The following is an 18,376-nucleotide window of genomic DNA, read 5'->3' as shown; positions in this document are numbered from 1 at the left end:
CACAGTGACATAATGTACTGTCAAAACCACACAGTGACATAATGTACTGTCAAAAACCACACAGTGACATAATGTACTGTCAAAAACAGACAGAGCAGAAGAGACACAGGGACAGAAAGTGTGTGTGAGTGTTTGAGTGTGTGTGTGTGTGTGTGTGTGTGTGAGTGTGTGTGTGTGTGTGTGTGTGTGTGTGAGTGTGTGTGTGATTGTTTAGAATTGTAGTGTGTGTGTGTGTGTGTGTGAGTGTGTGTGTGTGTGGGGGGGGGCTGCAGAGCTATGTGACATGTGACCTCTCCTTCCTCTCCATCACACTTCCTGGTGTATTTGTGGTGAGGAGGAGCAGAGTGCCGTCCGTGGCTCGAAGCCCCTGCTCTTCATGAAGGACAGCAGCTGGTCCGGAATCTCTGCCAGAACATCCTTAGCCAAGCGTGCCATACTCAGCACCTGGTTCCCTGACCGGTCAATGTAGTCCCGGAAGGGCACGAACTGCAGGATACACAGCCTGTTAGCTCAGCTAAGACACTTCAATTTTGAAAAACATAAACATCCATTAAGACTGAAAATATGCAAAGATAAACCAGGTTTCTCGGCAAGATGCAGTTGGACTGATGTCTGGGCTATCTGTAGCTGCACCTGGGCCCGGTTCCCCGATAACGATGGATACATGCAATTACGAGGGGTTTCTACGATTCATCTTAAGAACTGTTTCCTGAACATGCCTGCAGCGTGAACGCGCGTGCACTGCTCTGCTCTTAAGAGGAGCTGTCCACGTTAATAGTTCTGAAATATCTAATTTGGTGATGTCAGGTGACTGCACATCACAGCTACCATTTAAACTTCGGATATACACATTAAATAACTTCAATACGAAAGTAGAGAAGCTTTGAGATCTGCATGTAAGCATCCCCAGTGTAGGCTATATACCACACACAGACATAAATAATAATAATTATTTAAGATTAGCCTAGATTGTTGCACTGTTTTCATGTTTGTTGCAAGATGTAGCCTATGACCATATTAGGCTTAGGATAGCCTATTTGTCATGACTGTTCTTTGCTACTTGTGAGAGTCCCACTGTGTGTGCTTCCTGAGCAATAGTGTTTTGGAGTGTCACTGAAGAAAGTGTTTAAAGATGAGGAAGAGGTCGAGTTAGAAGGTGAGGAAATGTGTAGGCTTAAATAACATAGCCTAGGCTTACATTTTGACGCACCATGTTCCTTACTCTGCTCTTACCTTATATAGGTCTAATAAAAGATAGCCTACACTTACTGTAGACAAAGAGAATCAGAAACTAGTCTGTCAATGTATCGTTTCATAAAATCTGATTCATTCAAATAAATATAATAAAGAATGGTAACGTAAAGTTGGATAATTATTTATATTCTTAGTTGTAATTTTCTTGTATGTCCCGCTGGTGACCTCAGTGAAACAATACCTGTTACGACGTTCTTTGACATTAACAGTAGGCCTACACTCTTAGAACAAAAGGTTCTAAATGGAACCTTTAAGGGTTCTATAACTTGGCACCCTCAAAAGGTTCCATATAGAACCATTCCAGAGGGTTCAATATAAAGAACCCTTAAGGTTCTAAAGGCTGCTCTGGACCACTCATAGGTCTGCGAGTGTTTTCATGACGTTCTTAAGCAACAATGGTTTCGGGAAACAGTCCACAAATCTTAAGACATTCATAAGAGGGGCTTTGCGACCTTCTTTAGGCTTACTATGCTTTCGGGAAACCGGGCCCTGGCCCTACCTGAACAATGTCACGTTCAGCAAACCGCCCCCTAGAGGACACTCTCACTTCATCACCATCCAGCTCCTCCATGGCTACAAAGAAGGAAGAGACAGCAACAAAGTAGCCTAATGTCAGTCAAGAGATTTGGATAAACACATTGATAAAGCGATGCAAAGCGATGAAAAAACGATGCCATATACCTCATTAAAATGTAACTATGCTTAGTGAATAACAAAATGCAACTTTATCCGTAATACACTACAGCATAATCGAAAAAAGTAATTAGCCTACCTGGTCATATGGATAAAACATGATTAAATTCAAAGCATTACATACTGTATAGGAAACAAAGTGTACTATGAAAACAATAAACCCCTTAGCTGAACTAACAGTGATGTATCCTTCCAAATAAGCCCCTGAATCAGTATACTGTACTCCAGCACTAGCTTACATCTAGTACTGAATTGTTTTGTATTCATTACACACAAATAACATTTACTTTTTAATTTTATTTGTCTATCATTTACAGCGATCAACTGAACATTTAAATAATGAAATGTTCAGTTTGCATTTCCTTTATTAAAACAAACTGGATAATTGACTGATAATTAGTCAATCACTACATTGAAATGAAATGACATATTGGTACTTTAGAAGTGGTGGCCAACAGGTTAATTAAACACAGCAAGTTACCATCAAACTCAGCTGGTCCAACTCCTACAATTATAATGGACATTGGCAAGCTAGCAGCCTAAAGGCAAAAAGAGAGAGAGGGAGAGAGAGAGAGAGATGGTAGAGTTTCATTGATGATAATAATTGTTCTTGTGCTTTAAGTTACAGAAAAAATGGTAACACTTGCCTTGACAGGTGAATGTGGAAGACAGAACGACGACAACTTGTCAAAATAAAAGTCCAACAATCACAAAGCAGCATTGCCATTTTTGTTCCAAACCGCTTACCTGATCACGTCACATCTATGTCAATGGGCTAAATATTTCTTGATACAATATTGTTATAGGATACAATATAATGTGTACCATGTGGGTGCCATCTATGGCAGCGGGGAACATACAGTATGCTCCATGTGAGAAAAATTGTGACGACAATAATTATTTTAGGACACGCATATAGTAAAAGGTCAAGGGATAGTGCCACAGTAAATGACAAGGGTATAGAGCCCATAGGCACAGTGTCACACCCGGGCCTAGTGTGAAGTTGTTACACCACTGAGGGAGCATGCAGGCACTTCTAACTACTGCACCAACCACCGTTCCAACCACCCAACTTACCGACAATATTTGTGATTGACCATTAGACCTACTCTTTCTAGAAACACCAAATGCATGAAAGACTGAGAAGGAGGTTAGCCAAAGACCCTTTCTTGAAATGCACCCCAGAGAAGAATAAAAAGAATATAATTACAGCAAATGTACAAACAAAATGTCAACCCTCTTAAAATGTAGGCACTCACATTAACCACAGCCTCTTTGGTCTGGACCATGTCTGATATGACCCCATCTGTGATGATTAGCAGGACAAAATATTGTGATCCTTCCATCTCATGTGCTGCCATCCTGAGAAAATAACAGCAGTCGCCTGGGTGACAAGTCTGCATTGGCACTAGTCACCATGCCACTAGTCAAAGCATGTGTGTGTGTGTGTGTCTGTGTGCGTGTGCATGCATGCATGTATGTGTGTGTGTGTGTGTGTGTTTTGGCATGACTACAGGTAATGAATGACCTATGACCCCTTTCCAATTCATCCTGTACATGAAGCAGGACTATATGCCTGAGGGAGGGAGGTCTCTCAGTGTCAGGCCACCCACCATCCAGTAGATGCCGGACATTTACCTTGACCATGTCAGTTCACCCGTCAATTTAGGCATTGTGAAAAGGTAGTTATAAAGGTTATGAGGATGAGCAACAAAACGTTTCAAAATGTATTCACAACAAATGGTCCTCTGAATGATGCTGCCATTGAATGTTCTACAAATCAGATTGTGAGACCAGTCTCCATTTGTGCTGTTGACAATGGCACTGCCACTCTACCGGATTACTCACCCAAAAATGCTCTGCTATGTCCTATGCCTCCAAGGCAATCTTAGAGTGCTGTGAAAGGTTTGATGACTCAGACTAGGAGTGAGAACTAAGCAAGCGTTCTGGCACCTGATGTGTCCTTGTTGTGCTTAATGCTGTTGGTTATGAACAGCTGCATACTGCAGTACCGGCGTTTCCCTTCAAAACAAACTCTTCCAAATAAATAAAGAAGACAACTGGAGACAGATGCGGTATGTGCTCTGAAATAAAATAAATAAATAAATAAAACAAAAACAAGTCTACTCCAGTAAAGTATGCTCCAGCAGAGCATGCATGCAAGTCTTAATATCCAATAGCGGCCAGAACTAAAACATGTGGGTAGTTATTATAAATGGGCAGGAGAGAAAATGGGGCCAAAATAACATTGTTAAAAACCTAAGTCATCAAGTCATTAATCATTAAGTGTATTGAGCCGCAGCAGTGGTACCAAGTAAACAAAACAGTGAAACCATTTGGGTCAAGGTAAGATTCAAATCTAATCAGCATTCCCAGTGCCTCTGCCAGCATATGTGGGAGACATTTGAGACCAATATATTTGGAAACCTCTGGAAGGAATAACAAATAGTAAGCTTGTTAGACTGGCAGTTTTCACCCCATAGGGTGAAGATGGAGAGAGTAGGGAAGGGAGATATTTTGAGAGAACAGTTCTGAACACATTGTCTGGGGAGTCAGCAATGTTACCATGTCTAGGTCTGTGTGTTTTATTTGAAATCGGAATTTGAAAGGTAATGGAGATGGCTCTTCAGGGAGGTTTGTAAGAATGAAGTTTGAAATGTGTGTTAGGGTGGATGGTGGATGTATAAGTTAGTATAAGTATAGTGGGGGGAGCAGTGAGGGATTAGGTGCCTTGCTCAAGGGCACATCAGCCATGGATGTGGGCCCGCGAGAGCGGTGCTCAACCACTTCCCCCGCCCATATTTTTCCTACTGGTTGGGGATCGAACCGGCAACCCTTCGGTTACAAGCCCATAGCCCTTACCACGGCTGCCCCTACACTACAGTATAGGATTTAATATACCAAATATAAAAAACTTACTGAGCCACAAGGTTGATGATTGGTGCAAAGTTGGTGGGTCCATACAGCTGTGCTGTTCTAAGGCTCTCGAAATAAGCCTCTAGAACCCCCTCTATACCCACACAGTTGGCATCTTCACTGTCTCTGTTCTGCAGGAGCAAACACAGCGGACATATGAACAAAACATTCAAATAATTACATAAAATACTGCAACCTTTAAATAATTACATACAATACTGCAACCTTCAAATAATTACATAAAATACTGCAACCTTTAAATAATTACATACAATACTGCAACCTTCAAATAATTACATAAAATATTGACATTGATAACTTATACGTATATCATTTATAAAGTCATCATGACTCGTCACTTGTCCAGGCACATCTCTCAGTAGCCATGAAGGGCAACACTTGCAATCAGTCTGGATCACCGGAATCACCTTATTCTCACTTCCCCATTGCATTTATGGGAGTCCCAGGTCCCAGGTTATTTCTTATCTTGTATCATGTAAATAATTTACAGCCAGAAATGTTTCAATATTTTGGAAGAAACATTCAGGATTGTGATCAGTGTAGAGTTGTGGTCACTGGAGTTTGTGTGTCTCCAAATGTCTAAGGCCAAGTCCGAGCTGTGTGTGAGGAAGAACTTCAGCTGAGAGGTGTGCTGGAGCCTGCCTGATATACGCAGATGAAGAGCCTCCGTGATTGGATGAGACAAAGCAGACAGTGGTCAGACGGCTGATGCAGCCAGCCGCCCGCAGAGCAGCATAATGAAGGGAGAAACAGCTGTCAACACCAACTGTAACACCCAACCTGAGCTGCGCTGATGAACACCTTTTTTTCCTCTCACCTGGCAGGGTGACTGATTGTGTTGTTTTTGACTTATGAGTATTGATGGTCTGAGGGATAATACACTGCATCTGAACGAAGCAACTTTATGAGCCTAACCTCTCATTTGAATTATATTATCTTCCAAAGCTCTACATATGCTGTGCCATAATGTGTGTAAGATTTTTTATTTTGGTAAACAGCTTTTGTCCTTAACATAACATAAATAACAATAGCATAAATGATGAGCTTAGGTAACTGGACTTCAACAATGCCAGGGTTGCTAATTGTTCCAGGATTGGTGAGCATTCCCAGTGGGTTTGGGGGCTGGACTGTATACAGCCCTGCACTTACTGTTTCCCAAATACCGTACAAACACACACAAGCACTCACAAACAACTCACAAGTCACACATATATCTATATTTACAGTAATTTAGGGGAGTGAATGAGTGGCCCTTCACCAAGGGGCACAGCCCTGGTTTGAAAAACTCTCAAGTGTGCAGGTTCGTAATAAAAGCCCTTGAAAAGCCCTTGAAAATAATATGATGCCATGCAAGAGTGTTTTGGGTATCTATCTGTCATCTACACAGCAGATCTAATGCTATTTTACAATACTTGGTACCCAAGGTTTTAGTGGACAGGAGAGAAATTGTGCATACTGTAGGTTACAGAGCTTGTCACTTTTGGCCTCTGATAGAAGCTAACTATGGATAAGAAACATTTTAAAAGGTAACAAGGAAGAGGTGTAAGGTGTAACAATAACAACTAACAAACATTTCAAGCTAGCATCAGGTCATTATGTAGTTACTTCTACTGTATACAGTATAATCCATATAAAGTGACTATTATTATTAGTCAATTATTATATTAGGGCGGTGAAGGTTAGTCTCGTAACCTCCTATCCCATTGCAAACTATCTGGACAAGAGCAAAATGGAAATGAACTGTATAGACTCATTTATCCCCACCATCCTCTCACATCCTCTCTTTCTCACAGATAGTGTGGTAGTCTAGGTGATGTATTTGAGTGACACTTCTGACCAACTGAACTATGCTACTGTAAATGCACAGCATCCAAAGCATTAAGCACTATAGGCCTATACACTCAATCATATTTCTGCCTAACCTGTTGGGTTGCACCCCAATCAAAACTCAGCATGTGTTTATTTCTATTAATTATATTTAGGAGTATGTTTTAAACGTTGTTAATATAACAGGTATAACATGAGTAAACACATATCAGTGTGTAGCTATGCTGACAATTTAGTTAATTTTCTAACCTTGATTACACTGCTGAAGACATGTAGTCTTTTGAAATATCAGCTCTCTTTTGAAATATCATCTCTTTTAACACTGCTGACAAAAGCCATGAATCAGAGACCTCGTCATGACAGAGATGTATGGTAAATTAAGGAAGTGACTGTCAAAGTCTCCTTTCATATGCTTTTGGTCCCAACACATTCTGCTGCACATGCTAAAATAATGTGTTTCAGTAAAAAAAGCAGTTCTTAAACTGAGTTCTTTAACTGAATCATGCCCCTCATTCCCATATGTTCACTCTGTCATCTGCATCCACACATGCACACAAATACACACAGGCACACATACACATAAACACACACTGAATGTATAATGGGTAGAATTATTTCAGGGACATACAAGAAAGCGAATGACAATGGCATAGACGTTCATTTGTCACAAGAAAACACACACACACACACACACACACACACATGAACAATTCTATTACATTTGTGTAACCCAGTGGTCCCCAAACTTTTTCTTCCGAGGGCCAGCTCACTATGCCTGGCTCTAAGAGAGGGCCAGAGACTCGGAGTATATCAGTAACCATAAATAGCTTAGTGCTGTGAACAACAGCAGTCTATCTTAGTTTAATATTCCATTACATTTAATCTACTGCAATTTAATACCATTGTTAGCTGTGTTTATGTTGCCATCATGCCATATCAGTGTATAATGTAGCTCAAATGAAATAATGCTGATAAAAAGACTTTAGCATTCCCAAAAGTGTTAGCAGGGAGTCCCAAAAATAGGCCTATATTTTATTCAAAATGTGTGAACTCTGAACTCTGTGTCTTTGCATACACAGCTCATGTTGTGAACAAGTAATATCCTACAAATAATTCAAATAACTCAAACTATGAGAGTTTTATGAAGTGCTGGCAAAAATATCTGAAATGACCACCATTCTAACTTAACGAGTGAATAAAAAATAGAAATAATTATCCCAGAAAGTCCCAGAAATATGACTTAAATAGAAGTTAGTTAGTTATTAACAATTAATTGATAAACTTTTAGAATACTTTGAGCACTGATGCAGTCAGCATAGGCCTCTTACATGTTTGCAGGTAGGCCTACATTTCATTCTGTTTTCAACGGCAAACGCAAAACAGCGCCAAAACAACCACCAGTGGACAAAAAGAGTATTACATGTGTACTGTTAAGACTCGAAATAGAGAATGAATGGGAGAAATTGCGTAGGTCATAGTTTGACGATGTCATACTCCCGTGCGGGCCAGATGCTATATACCACGGACATGATTTGGGGGGCCACCCAAAATGAGGTGGCGGGCCGTATCCGGCCGTAGTTTGGGGACCACTGGTGTAACCTATTCTGGGGTGTAAATCAAATAGCACACACACACACACACACACACACACACACACACATTTCTTCTTAGTCAATGCATAAAAGATACAAAAATACTTTGATGCCTTTGGTCAGGCCATGCACCGAGGTCAACCCTCACCAGGGGAAAAGCATGTGAGATTTTTCCATCTGGGGGCAGCTTGGCTCCGAAGCCATAAGCAGGGAAGAGTTTGTCACTGTCATAGTCCTGTATGATCTCGCCCACTGCCTTCAGTGCCATGGCATAGGCATTCATTTGGTAGGGGCTCATGTAGTGCAGAGAGGAGGGCTGAGACGGGTTACCTGAGACACACAAGCACCAGACAAACACATCAACACACAGGGCCCTATTCTGGCCATCACAAACAAACACATCAACACACAGGGCCCTATTCTGGCCATCACAAACAAACACATCATAACAAACAAACACATCACAAACAAACACTGGCCATCACAAACAAACACATTGTAACACACAGGGCCCTATTCTGGCCATCAGAAACACCTGGTCAGAGGCGCAAAGTTTATAGACATTAGAGGCGTGGCCAGTCCACAATGACTAATTTAATGGCCTGATTTTGTGATCAAACGCTGGGCGCAGGGCACAAAAGGGTTGTTGTTGTGACTTAATCAGTCATGGGTGTGTTTTGGGCGTAACATTAAACCAATGAGAATGGCATCTGTCATTTGCTTTAACAGCGAGCAGCGCAACTTCAAACAGCGCATCGGTATTTTGATAGTCAGCGGCGCATTTGAAGGAATCTGCTTGCATGCGAGACCGTATGGAACAGGGATTCCACTAAACCTTGCTTTACTAAAACCTGTTGGTGACTAGCAGAGTATAGCCTATATGCATCTGCACTATCTGCCTATTATTATGACCGCCGCGCAGCGAATTTTTTTTTTTTTCGCATGCCCAAATTTCCGTCAATGATTCCCGGGACACTGAAAGACCGGGGTACACGAAACTTGGTGGGCATGTAACCCCACATGGATAGCATGGAACCATCGTTTTTCGTTTTGACCGTACACCAACAAGGATTCCCGGGACACTGAAAGACCGGGGTACACAAAACTTGGTGGGCATGTAACCCCACATGGATAGCATGGAACCGTCATTTTTCGTTTTGATCTGTAGCCCCCCCGCTGTACTGGACCCCCCGAAAGGAGGGTAGGGCAGACACAGTTTTCTGTGAATATCTTGAGAACCGTAGGGCCTAGGATGACCAATTTTTTCCGTATATGTTTGCCTCCAGGGGTCATGTTAACCCATTCCATGTGCACACATGTGCACAAACAGTTACACACACACACACATACATTCACAGTAATCATACGTATGGCACATACTCACACAGTAGACATATGTACGCTTGCACAGGCACATACACAGGCACACACACAAGCACGCACGCACACACACACACACACACACACACACACACACACACACACACACACACACACACACACACACAAACACACACACACACATAACATAAACATGTACATGCACACATGCACACAATTCAATAATTTCTCAGAATTATGAACAGCCAAGATGGAGGTGGGGTTGTATAAAATGAATTTTACATGTGAAATCTATGAACTAATCATGTTTTGGTACTTGTTGTCTAGCAGATATCAGTGAGAATTGAGTGTGGATAATGCAATTTAGTGAGACAGTTAGAATCATATAGGCCTTTCAGCGTGATTTATTTTTGTGGAAAAAATGTGCTGGACTGGGCGGCGGTCATATTTTGTACCGCTCTGCGGTACATCTAGTTTTGTTAATTGCCACACCTCTGGGTGCAAGGTTTAATAAAAGTGGAGCGTATGTCGAAAAATTCCTCACTTCATTGAGTGTAAGATAAGAATAAGCCTTGCGTCTCGCTTTGCGCCACCTTGCGCCGGGTGCATGATAGGGCCGACAGGGGTGAGGTGACAACAAAGAGACTAGTTTTCTGGTCAACTATGTTTTTAAATATTCCCACTCACCATTGGAAGCAGTGAAGTCTATGGCCACTGTGAAGTTAAGCTGTGTCCTGTTAGAACAGAAATCCAGTTATTAGTTAGAAATCTGGGGGCGGTGGTAGTTCAGTGGTTAAGGAGCTGGGCTAGCGTGCTGTGCAGTAGCCTGAAAGTTGTCGGTTCAACTCCCAGCTTCCACCATTTTGCCCTTGAGCAAGGCACTTAACCCCAAGTTGCTCTGGGGACAATGTAATCCCTTGTAATATAGTTGACATATGTAAGTCACTTTGGACAAAAAGTGTCTGCTAAATGTAATGTAATGTAATGTAATGTAATGTAATGTAAATCAAGTTAGTAAGGCGACTTGGATTAACTGGAGAACATGCACACATTCACTGGAGTCACATACAATGCAACCACAACCCTTCCATAGAAATAAAAGGGAAAAGCACAATCCAAAAGATTTACTTGGTTTACTCGATAAGGTTTACTTGAACCTTCAAGTTTAATTTTAATAGGTAAATAGCTGCTTGGTGTGAGGACAATAACAAATAACCGGTAATAAAGAAATCATTAGGATGGAAGTAGGTCAGAGACCAATAAAGAGGAAAAGGTATCATCTAACAGAAACTGAGATAGGCAACATTAAGTAAGTAAGTACTCACCCGCCCCGAATAAAATCCACAAAGGTGTACTCAGACTCCACATTGAAGGAGAGAAGCGTTACCTGGATATATTAGAGACACAAAGCGGTTTAACATGGGGGTAGCTAATACAAAGACAATAAACGCAAGAGCACTAAGCTCTCAGAATATCATGGGTGCAGTGTGCAATGGTGCCTACCGTTCCAGAGTTTATATATTTTTTCTTTTTGCCTTTCTTTTTAGGATTTAAAACCTAAGAAAAAAGACAGAAGATTACTCTGAGTAGACTGATTTCCAATGTGACATATTTATTATGGTAATTCATAAAATGTCCAAAGCCTCAATGTGTGAATATATGAAGACAGATGTGAACAACAGTGTGTCTCACCTCATACACATTAAACTGGTTCTGACCACGAGACAGTTCCCTGTAGCTGGTTGTAAACTCGCCAATAAAGTCATGGCTATTGACCGAGAGGGGGAAATAGATTCAGTTCTGTTCAGACAATATTTAAACATAATGTTGCCCAATGTCTCTGTATGATCAAAGGTTTTTCCACTCAAGTCCTGCATTTAGGAAGTGTTAGGTGTTTAGAGGTTTTCAAATACCATTTGTTCAATAATTGCTCCACCCACTGATACTAATAATATGTACTGTAATTTATTGTTTAATGTCTGTAAATTCTAGATGAATATTTAACATGCTTAATGACATAACTATTGTTGTTTGAAACAAACAAGAAGCAGTAACACAATACCTCCCATCTCGATCCCAATCATAAACATCCACTTTGACAGTTCTGAGTAAACCCATAGAAAAAGAAGAATAAGAACAGGTTGAAAAAACATTTGAAAAATAATAATAAACTCAAGCAGCATGTCTTATCAACTTGGTTAGTTAAAAAAATAGAAAGAGCAGCTCAAAATTGTAACCATCAAAAACCATATGATACAACTGCAAATAGCACTAAAATACATATTGCCACATATTCCTGATGTATAAGCTGCTTTGTATGATGGTTTAATATTTCTCTTTTAAATTTCAAATATTTCTCCAAAAGGTAAATATACTCAGACCGAAGACAATGCTGAATTTGAAGCATTATTCTGTTATCTGTTCATGCGTCTCACCTGTCATAGTCACCGTTACACAGAGCCCGCACTGGAATTGTGAAGGGTTGCCATACCGGATTTAATGTGTTCTTTATCACTTCTGTTTTGTGACTTATGGTGAACCTAAAAAAAGTATAATTTAATATAATTCAGCATTTTATAAAGAAAAGGTTTTTCATTTGTTTAAATAGAAAACAGATATCAAATTGTCTGCCAAAATAATTTCCTTATCAGAAAATAAGGTCAAAGCTCCACTTTTCTGTTAACATGCTCTGGGGAATATGAGCAGAATATTAGTGTAGGATACTATGAGGAGAAAGCATAGGACATAGGGCACAATTATAATGACAGTTCTGACACTTACGTGCCATCCTCATTACTGCGGTAGAACACAAGGAAGGGATCAGACTTCCCAAAAAAATCCTTTTTGTCCAGCTTATTGGCACAGAGTTGCATTGTAGCAATATCCTGGAGAATAACCACATCTGTCAATGGCAATTCAAATAAATCTAAAGCAGAAAAGTGACATTCTACCCAGAAGGAAGCTACAATATAACTTACCATATAACTCTTTGTTTTCATGGTTTTTGGTTATTTTTACCCATAAGTGGCAGTTATTTAATTAAGGAGAAGTTTACATAGAGATCCCTGCTATGTCTATGAAAGGACATAATCGGATAGGACATTGACTGGGGTAGTAGGCTAGGCTCTTTCATAGAGGGCAGAAGAAGTGGTCACCACCAGCAAAGATATTTAATGAGGAAAGACTGGCAGTCATGTCTGTCAGGAGGATATTGAGGAAATTCACAAAAAAAATGCATAGCAAAAAGACTTCATGTTCAAAAATATCAAATAAACTGAAAACAAAATTCAGTCAAGACTGGTTTTCATAAGGTGTATGTGAGCTGCTTGTGCAGGGAGCTTTACTAACCCTACAGTTACTGAGTTCCTCAGCTGTGAAAATAATGATTCCACACTTCTTTCCTGGAATCCCCCTGCAAGAGAGAGACAGAGTGCATAAGTGAGCAGATAGAGGGGGAAGAGTGAGTGAGTGACTATTGGCACCTCTTCAGAAGGAGGGCATTCCTAGTTCTTCGTCCTGTGCTTTCTGTTTACGTGTGTGATGGCTCTGCTCATGCAGTTATACAGCATGTTCCACATCCTTACATGAGGAGGTGCTTTGCACAGTGCCTCCCCTGCCAGGGTATCTGCCAGGCAGGGCCCTGAGCTCAGCATTACAGATTATTAGACCTGCTTGACAAGGGACCTGTCCACAGAGCCATGCTTCTCCTGGCAAGCTTGCTCTCACTCATTAAAAGAAAGAGCTAGCTAGCTCAGTGTGATTGACAGCTAGAGCCATCATCCTACTTCCCTTTTCTCCAGGTATCCATCTAATTCTTGGGGAAAATTGCCCACCCTTTATACCTGATATAAGAAATGGTACAAGGTAAAATGAAAACTGAAAACAACTGACACAAACATTCAAAAGACATAATGTTAGTATTGTGTTTGGTGATATGGTTAGTAATGTTAATATTTCCAGGTTAATTTTCCTTCTCTAATTACCCCAAACCTGCCTTGACATTTCAGACCCCCCAGCAGACTGCCTCTATTTTGACAATCTAAGCGCATAATCTGAAGCACGATGTGCATACGAAGGGCCCTAACATGACATTCTAAAGCGCATCGTCACTCGTCATAGTTTATTCAAATTTAGTAGGATGTCCAGTTCACATTGGGAGGGGTTTCGTTATCAAACGTGGAGCGCATGGCGCAACAAGGTGTTCCTAGGTTTTTTAATCAGTCATATGGGTGTGTTTGGGGTGTAACATCATTTAAACCAATGAGAATGACATCTGTCATTCCCTTTAACGGCGCAAAGCGCGATATGTCAAATAAATGCATCGGTATTTTGGCATTCAACGGCGCATTTGAAGGAGGCTGCTTGCGAGACTGTATGGAATAGTCATTCCTAAACCATGCTTTACTAAAACCTAGCATAGCCTTCACGCATTTGCACTCGTCTATTATTTGAACTCATTGGCAAAGTGAAACTAACTTCACCAAGGTGTCAGTCAACGACAAGACAGTTATATGCAGTTACTTTCACTATTGACTGACAATGGGTTACCATCGAAAACATAGGCTGGAAAAAGCAACACTTACCTTAATATTGCTCAAATGACTTAATAAAACAACATTTATCCTGCAGAGGAGTTGCTTATATCTCGTGACAGTGCGTCTTCAGCTGTGCTCCATACGTGTCTCTCGCCTCTCCCCTAATCACTTTTAATCGTCATTACCAATTTGCAAATGATGGTGAATAACTACTCATCATGAGATGTACAGTATTTCGTAATATCTTTATTCTAATTATGTTTCCCATTGTAATCGTGCAATTTGTAATGTTTTGCATGGACTTGCGCTGGTGTGCGTTCATGAATGATAGAAGGATGGTGCGGCACCTGCCAATATGACTGTTCTTAAACAGCTCTTAAAATAACATATAAACAACTCGCCATAGACTTCTGACCAGGTGTACAATAGCGATTTTTAGACAATGCGCCAGGCCCCTCCCTAGGTTGTTAATTGCCACACCCCTGGGCGCATTGTTTTAACGAGTTTTAGGCCATGCGCCAGTGTGCAAAATACAGCCCGAAGTGTCTGACTTCTCATTCCTTATTTTGGGAACGAGAAAGTTGGTCTCTGCCCCAGGCGCATTGTTTAAAAGGGTTGTTCTTATGTTTCTTAGTCAGTCATGGGTGTGTTTTTGACCCAAGGTTCGATAAGAATTTCGATTTTTTTTTTTTTTTGGGGGGGGGCAAGACATTTTATTAAATAACATTTTAATAGCCTCCCTTAGAACACCAGAGGATCACAATATAATATATCTATTCTATTATATCCTGATATAAAAATATTTTTCTGAATGACTGATATTTATGACAGCACACTTTATGCAGATTATCCTATAGCCTAGGCCTACTATTTTTTATTACAACTCTACCTCTTTAATTCAGCTGTCTGGTTGAAGCCTGGAAATATTGTAAACAAAGTAGCATAGTTAGCTAGCTTAGCCTATCATAGTCTACTGATTGGACTGTTCAGTTTCCCCATGTGTGTTTAAGTTTCAAGGTAATACTTGTTCTCCTTGGGACAGGCCCTTTTGGGAAACGTTGGTATTGAGATGATCAGTCAACTTCAATGCAAGAGTTTTAAACAAATATGTGCAGCATGCTAATGATGCTAAGGGGATTTAATAGTTATTTAGCTAGTCGTATTCTATGCGTCCTTGCTTTCACGATTGTGAATGTTTTATTTAAGTCGCGCGTGTTCATTGAGCAGGAGAGGGAGGGAGAGTGAGAGGGAGGGAGCGCGAGAGAGAGCGGGGCAAGGAGAGGGGGTTTACTTCTATACTGTTTGGTAAAGTTGCACACATAGTCTACAATGAAAGCAAGGAGAGGTATGAAATTATTATTTATTTATCTACGTTTTGGACAACGTAGGCTACCGATAAGTAAAGCGGGAAATGTGGGTTGCTTTTGCGGCCGCGTAAACTGCAAAGCACTGCGTGAAACACTAGAAAGGGTGTGTCGCGATTCTGCCTTTTCACACTGCGACACAGTATCGTGGATATGAATGTCGCGATTTCGGTTTCGAATCGTATATTGTTACAGCCCTACTGATCAAATATTGGTTTTAGGTAACCACCTTAAAATAACGAGACAGGAACACCTCTGTTGATAGCTTTTCTTGTAAAACTCTGTTTTAATACTGTAAGAGTTGGAATCTTTCACCTAGAACAGGGATTCCCAAACTGTGGTACGCGTACCCCCGGTGGTACGCGAGCTGCTTCTAGGGGGTACGCGAGATGAAAAGGGCTATGGCGGACAGGTGTAAAATGAAAATTTTAAATCTTTTGTAATTAATTTATGAATAAATACATAATTTCGAATCAGGTCATAATGATATAGAAACATGAAATTAAAGGATATCATTTATAAACTCTGTATGTGTTCATCAAAAAAAGGGCAGCTTATTAAACATGACGCCTGGAATAGCTAATAGAATGCGTTACTTTTGAATGCGTTGGATGGTCCGTGGTCCATGGGGGGGACGTTTTGCGGATATAACAGGTTTTTGAAAACAACAAAAACAGAAAGGAGGGAAGGAGCAAAGCTAGGAGTTATTTCAGATGGGCAAGAAAGGTAACATTAAGCTAGGCTTTACATTTAACAAACTAAAGGTAGCCTAAATTTAGCCTTTCTAGGCTGTATAGCCTAATGTTGTCCAAACGAATACATCCTTGTCAGGCGTTGTTGTAGGCCTATTATAAGATATTGTATGTGGATGTAGTTAGGCTACTATGCAGGCTACTTTTCATAACTTTTTAACTGACCAAATGCACGCACCTAAAACCGGGAAACGGACAAATATTATGGGTGGGCACTGGCGCCTTAATGCAGGGGCTTACCTGGGCTTCAGCCCAGGGGCCTCGACCAATGAGGGGCCTCCTAATAATAATAATGATAATCAATAATAATAAACGGCGTGTCCGTATTCACGGCGTCATTAGCCTACTCTGGAGGTAGCCTAAATAATTGAGCACATCGTACTGCTCTACATCTACATCCATGCAGAGGCCCCCTTTGTCTTCTCCAATTCTAGAGTGTAACAAAATGTAACAAAACGTAATAAATCCTAACGGGTGTAGAGGAGCTAGAGGAGAGGCTGAAACTGACTGACAAACTTATCATACAAACTCTGGAGAGTTGAAGCAACGATAAACGAATGACGTGGATTCCTGTAACTGTCCATGAAAACAGAAGGCATAGCAGGTAAATATCGTAGCAAATTGCCTGGAAATGAAACGGCTTTAAAAACATGTATTTCACTTGTCTCATTGCAGTGAACGCAGAACATAGGCTGTGGCGCAAATAAATGAATTAGTGATCTGCATCTCCGTTCACCAAAATCTAAGTTTGTGCTAACCCATTCGCACATATAATAGTCTATGTTATGTTTTCTCCATTGTTAACGTGAGATATGTTTCCATGTAGTGTAGTGATAATGCATAAGGTAGCCATGTTCACGTCACATGAGCCAGCTTGTTCTGTAGGCTAAAAGTATTTCTGTCCCTCCCAAACTGCGTTAAACTGGTGTGTTAAGTAGACAGAATTTCAAAAAAACTCCTGGGAACCCCCCGACACGACAAACACATGCACTTTTGAAAAGCTTTTAAATGTGTATATATGTGTACCCATCTTTTAACTTAGCCTACAGCCAGTGTTGTACAAGTTCAACGCTTGTTTTCGTGCAGTAGGCTAGCCTTTTTGATAAGCGAGGTCATGGGTAGGCGGACGTGATTCGAGGGCTTTCTGTTCACACTGCATGTTATTAACCAAAAGCGCACGCTATGTGTCGGGTCAGATCGCGGGCCAGGTATCATTTAATCATAATTAATATTTGCGGTGGGGAAGGGGGGGCCTTACAAAACATATAGCCCAGGGGCCTCGGGTGGTATTAAGGCGCCCCTGTGGGTGGGGGGGGGGGGGATATAGAACACGGCAAAAATGAAGCACGTCTTGGACACGCGCAAATGTGACGCACGACCATACCAGAGCCTACGTTTTTATGTGTTTATGTGTCGGATGGTGGGGGTACGCGAGCCGAGTCGGAATGTAGCCGGTGGTACGCGGGGGGAAAAGTTTGGGAACCGCTGACCTAGAAGAAGAGTCAGCCCAATGGCTTTCATTTAAGAAATTAACTTAAGACATAAAAGTAGGCGTAGGCCTACAATAGATGTACAGTCATTCCCAAACAAAGGACGTGAGCAGATGTTGCTATCAAATCTCACGTCAAGTCTCAACTCGTGTACGGACGTTTCTGACTCAGCATGGGCTTGCAGTGCAGTATAGTAAATCTAGCAGAGAATTGTAAAGTCAGAAGTCAGAATTGTAAAACATTCATCTTTTCCTTTAACCCATATATTGACAGTCATGTTGGAAAATCCCACATTTCTTGCCTGCTGAACTGCTCTTTTCTAAAATTAGGTATACTAAATACCGGATACCATGGAAAGGAGGCTATGCACACCGGTGAGACCAATACCATTAAAGCAACACCAAAGAACTTTTCATCTGTCGCACGCACTATTTGTTTATCCAGCACCGGCTTTGCAAATAACAATGTCCACAGACAAGGTAGAATAAGTTGCATGATTTTATGAAAGTACGATGTATTGCGACATCAGATGCAAGTTAAATTTGTAGTTTCTCATGTCTCATTCCATCGAACTACAGATCCGCTACCCGA

The 18,376-nt window shown here is 40.9% G+C and overlaps 1 protein-coding gene across 5 annotated transcripts in view; it reads right to left on the bottom strand.

Annotated features, from left to right (window-relative positions):
- Window positions 1-306: 306 nt before the first annotated feature.
- The window catches only part of LOC143114100 (copine-9-like), a 34,303-nt gene continuing 16,233 nt past the window's right edge, over window positions 307-18,376 (bottom strand). For 3 of the 5 annotated variants that reach the window (XM_076275559.1, XM_076275557.1, XM_076275558.1), the window contains 14 exons: window positions 12,993-13,056; window positions 12,426-12,529; window positions 12,080-12,184; window positions 11,707-11,748; window positions 11,337-11,412; window positions 11,148-11,201; window positions 10,970-11,031; window positions 10,332-10,378; window positions 8,452-8,633; window positions 4,867-4,994; window positions 3,207-3,309; window positions 2,429-2,486; window positions 1,754-1,827; window positions 307-486 (listed from right to left, as the gene is read on the bottom strand). In XM_076275559.1, coding sequence (XP_076131674.1) covers window positions 307-486; window positions 1,754-1,827; window positions 2,429-2,486; window positions 3,207-3,309; window positions 4,867-4,994; window positions 8,452-8,633; window positions 10,332-10,378; window positions 10,970-11,031; window positions 11,148-11,201; window positions 11,337-11,412; window positions 11,707-11,748; window positions 12,080-12,184; window positions 12,426-12,529; window positions 12,993-13,056 — 1,279 coding nt within the window. Of the gene's footprint in view, window positions 487-1,753; window positions 1,828-2,428; window positions 2,487-3,206; window positions 3,310-4,866; window positions 4,995-8,451; window positions 8,634-10,331; window positions 10,379-10,969; window positions 11,032-11,147; window positions 11,202-11,336; window positions 11,413-11,661; window positions 11,749-12,079; window positions 12,185-12,425; window positions 12,530-12,992; window positions 13,057-16,697; window positions 16,811-18,376 lie in introns of those variants that run through there. The other 2 variants (XM_076275556.1, XM_076275560.1) reach the window with 2 other exon arrangements.

The sequence above is a fragment of the Alosa pseudoharengus genome, unplaced genomic scaffold, assembly GCF_046254945.1.
Source record: "Alosa pseudoharengus isolate Yale_2024_CS ecotype anadromous, Long Island Sound unplaced genomic scaffold, YU_APseudo_1.1 YU_APseudo_1.1_scf_9, whole genome shotgun sequence".
NCBI classification, from domain to species: domain Eukaryota; kingdom Metazoa; phylum Chordata; class Actinopteri; order Clupeiformes; family Clupeidae; genus Alosa; species Alosa pseudoharengus.
This window is presented reverse-complemented; position numbering and strand designations above follow the sequence as displayed.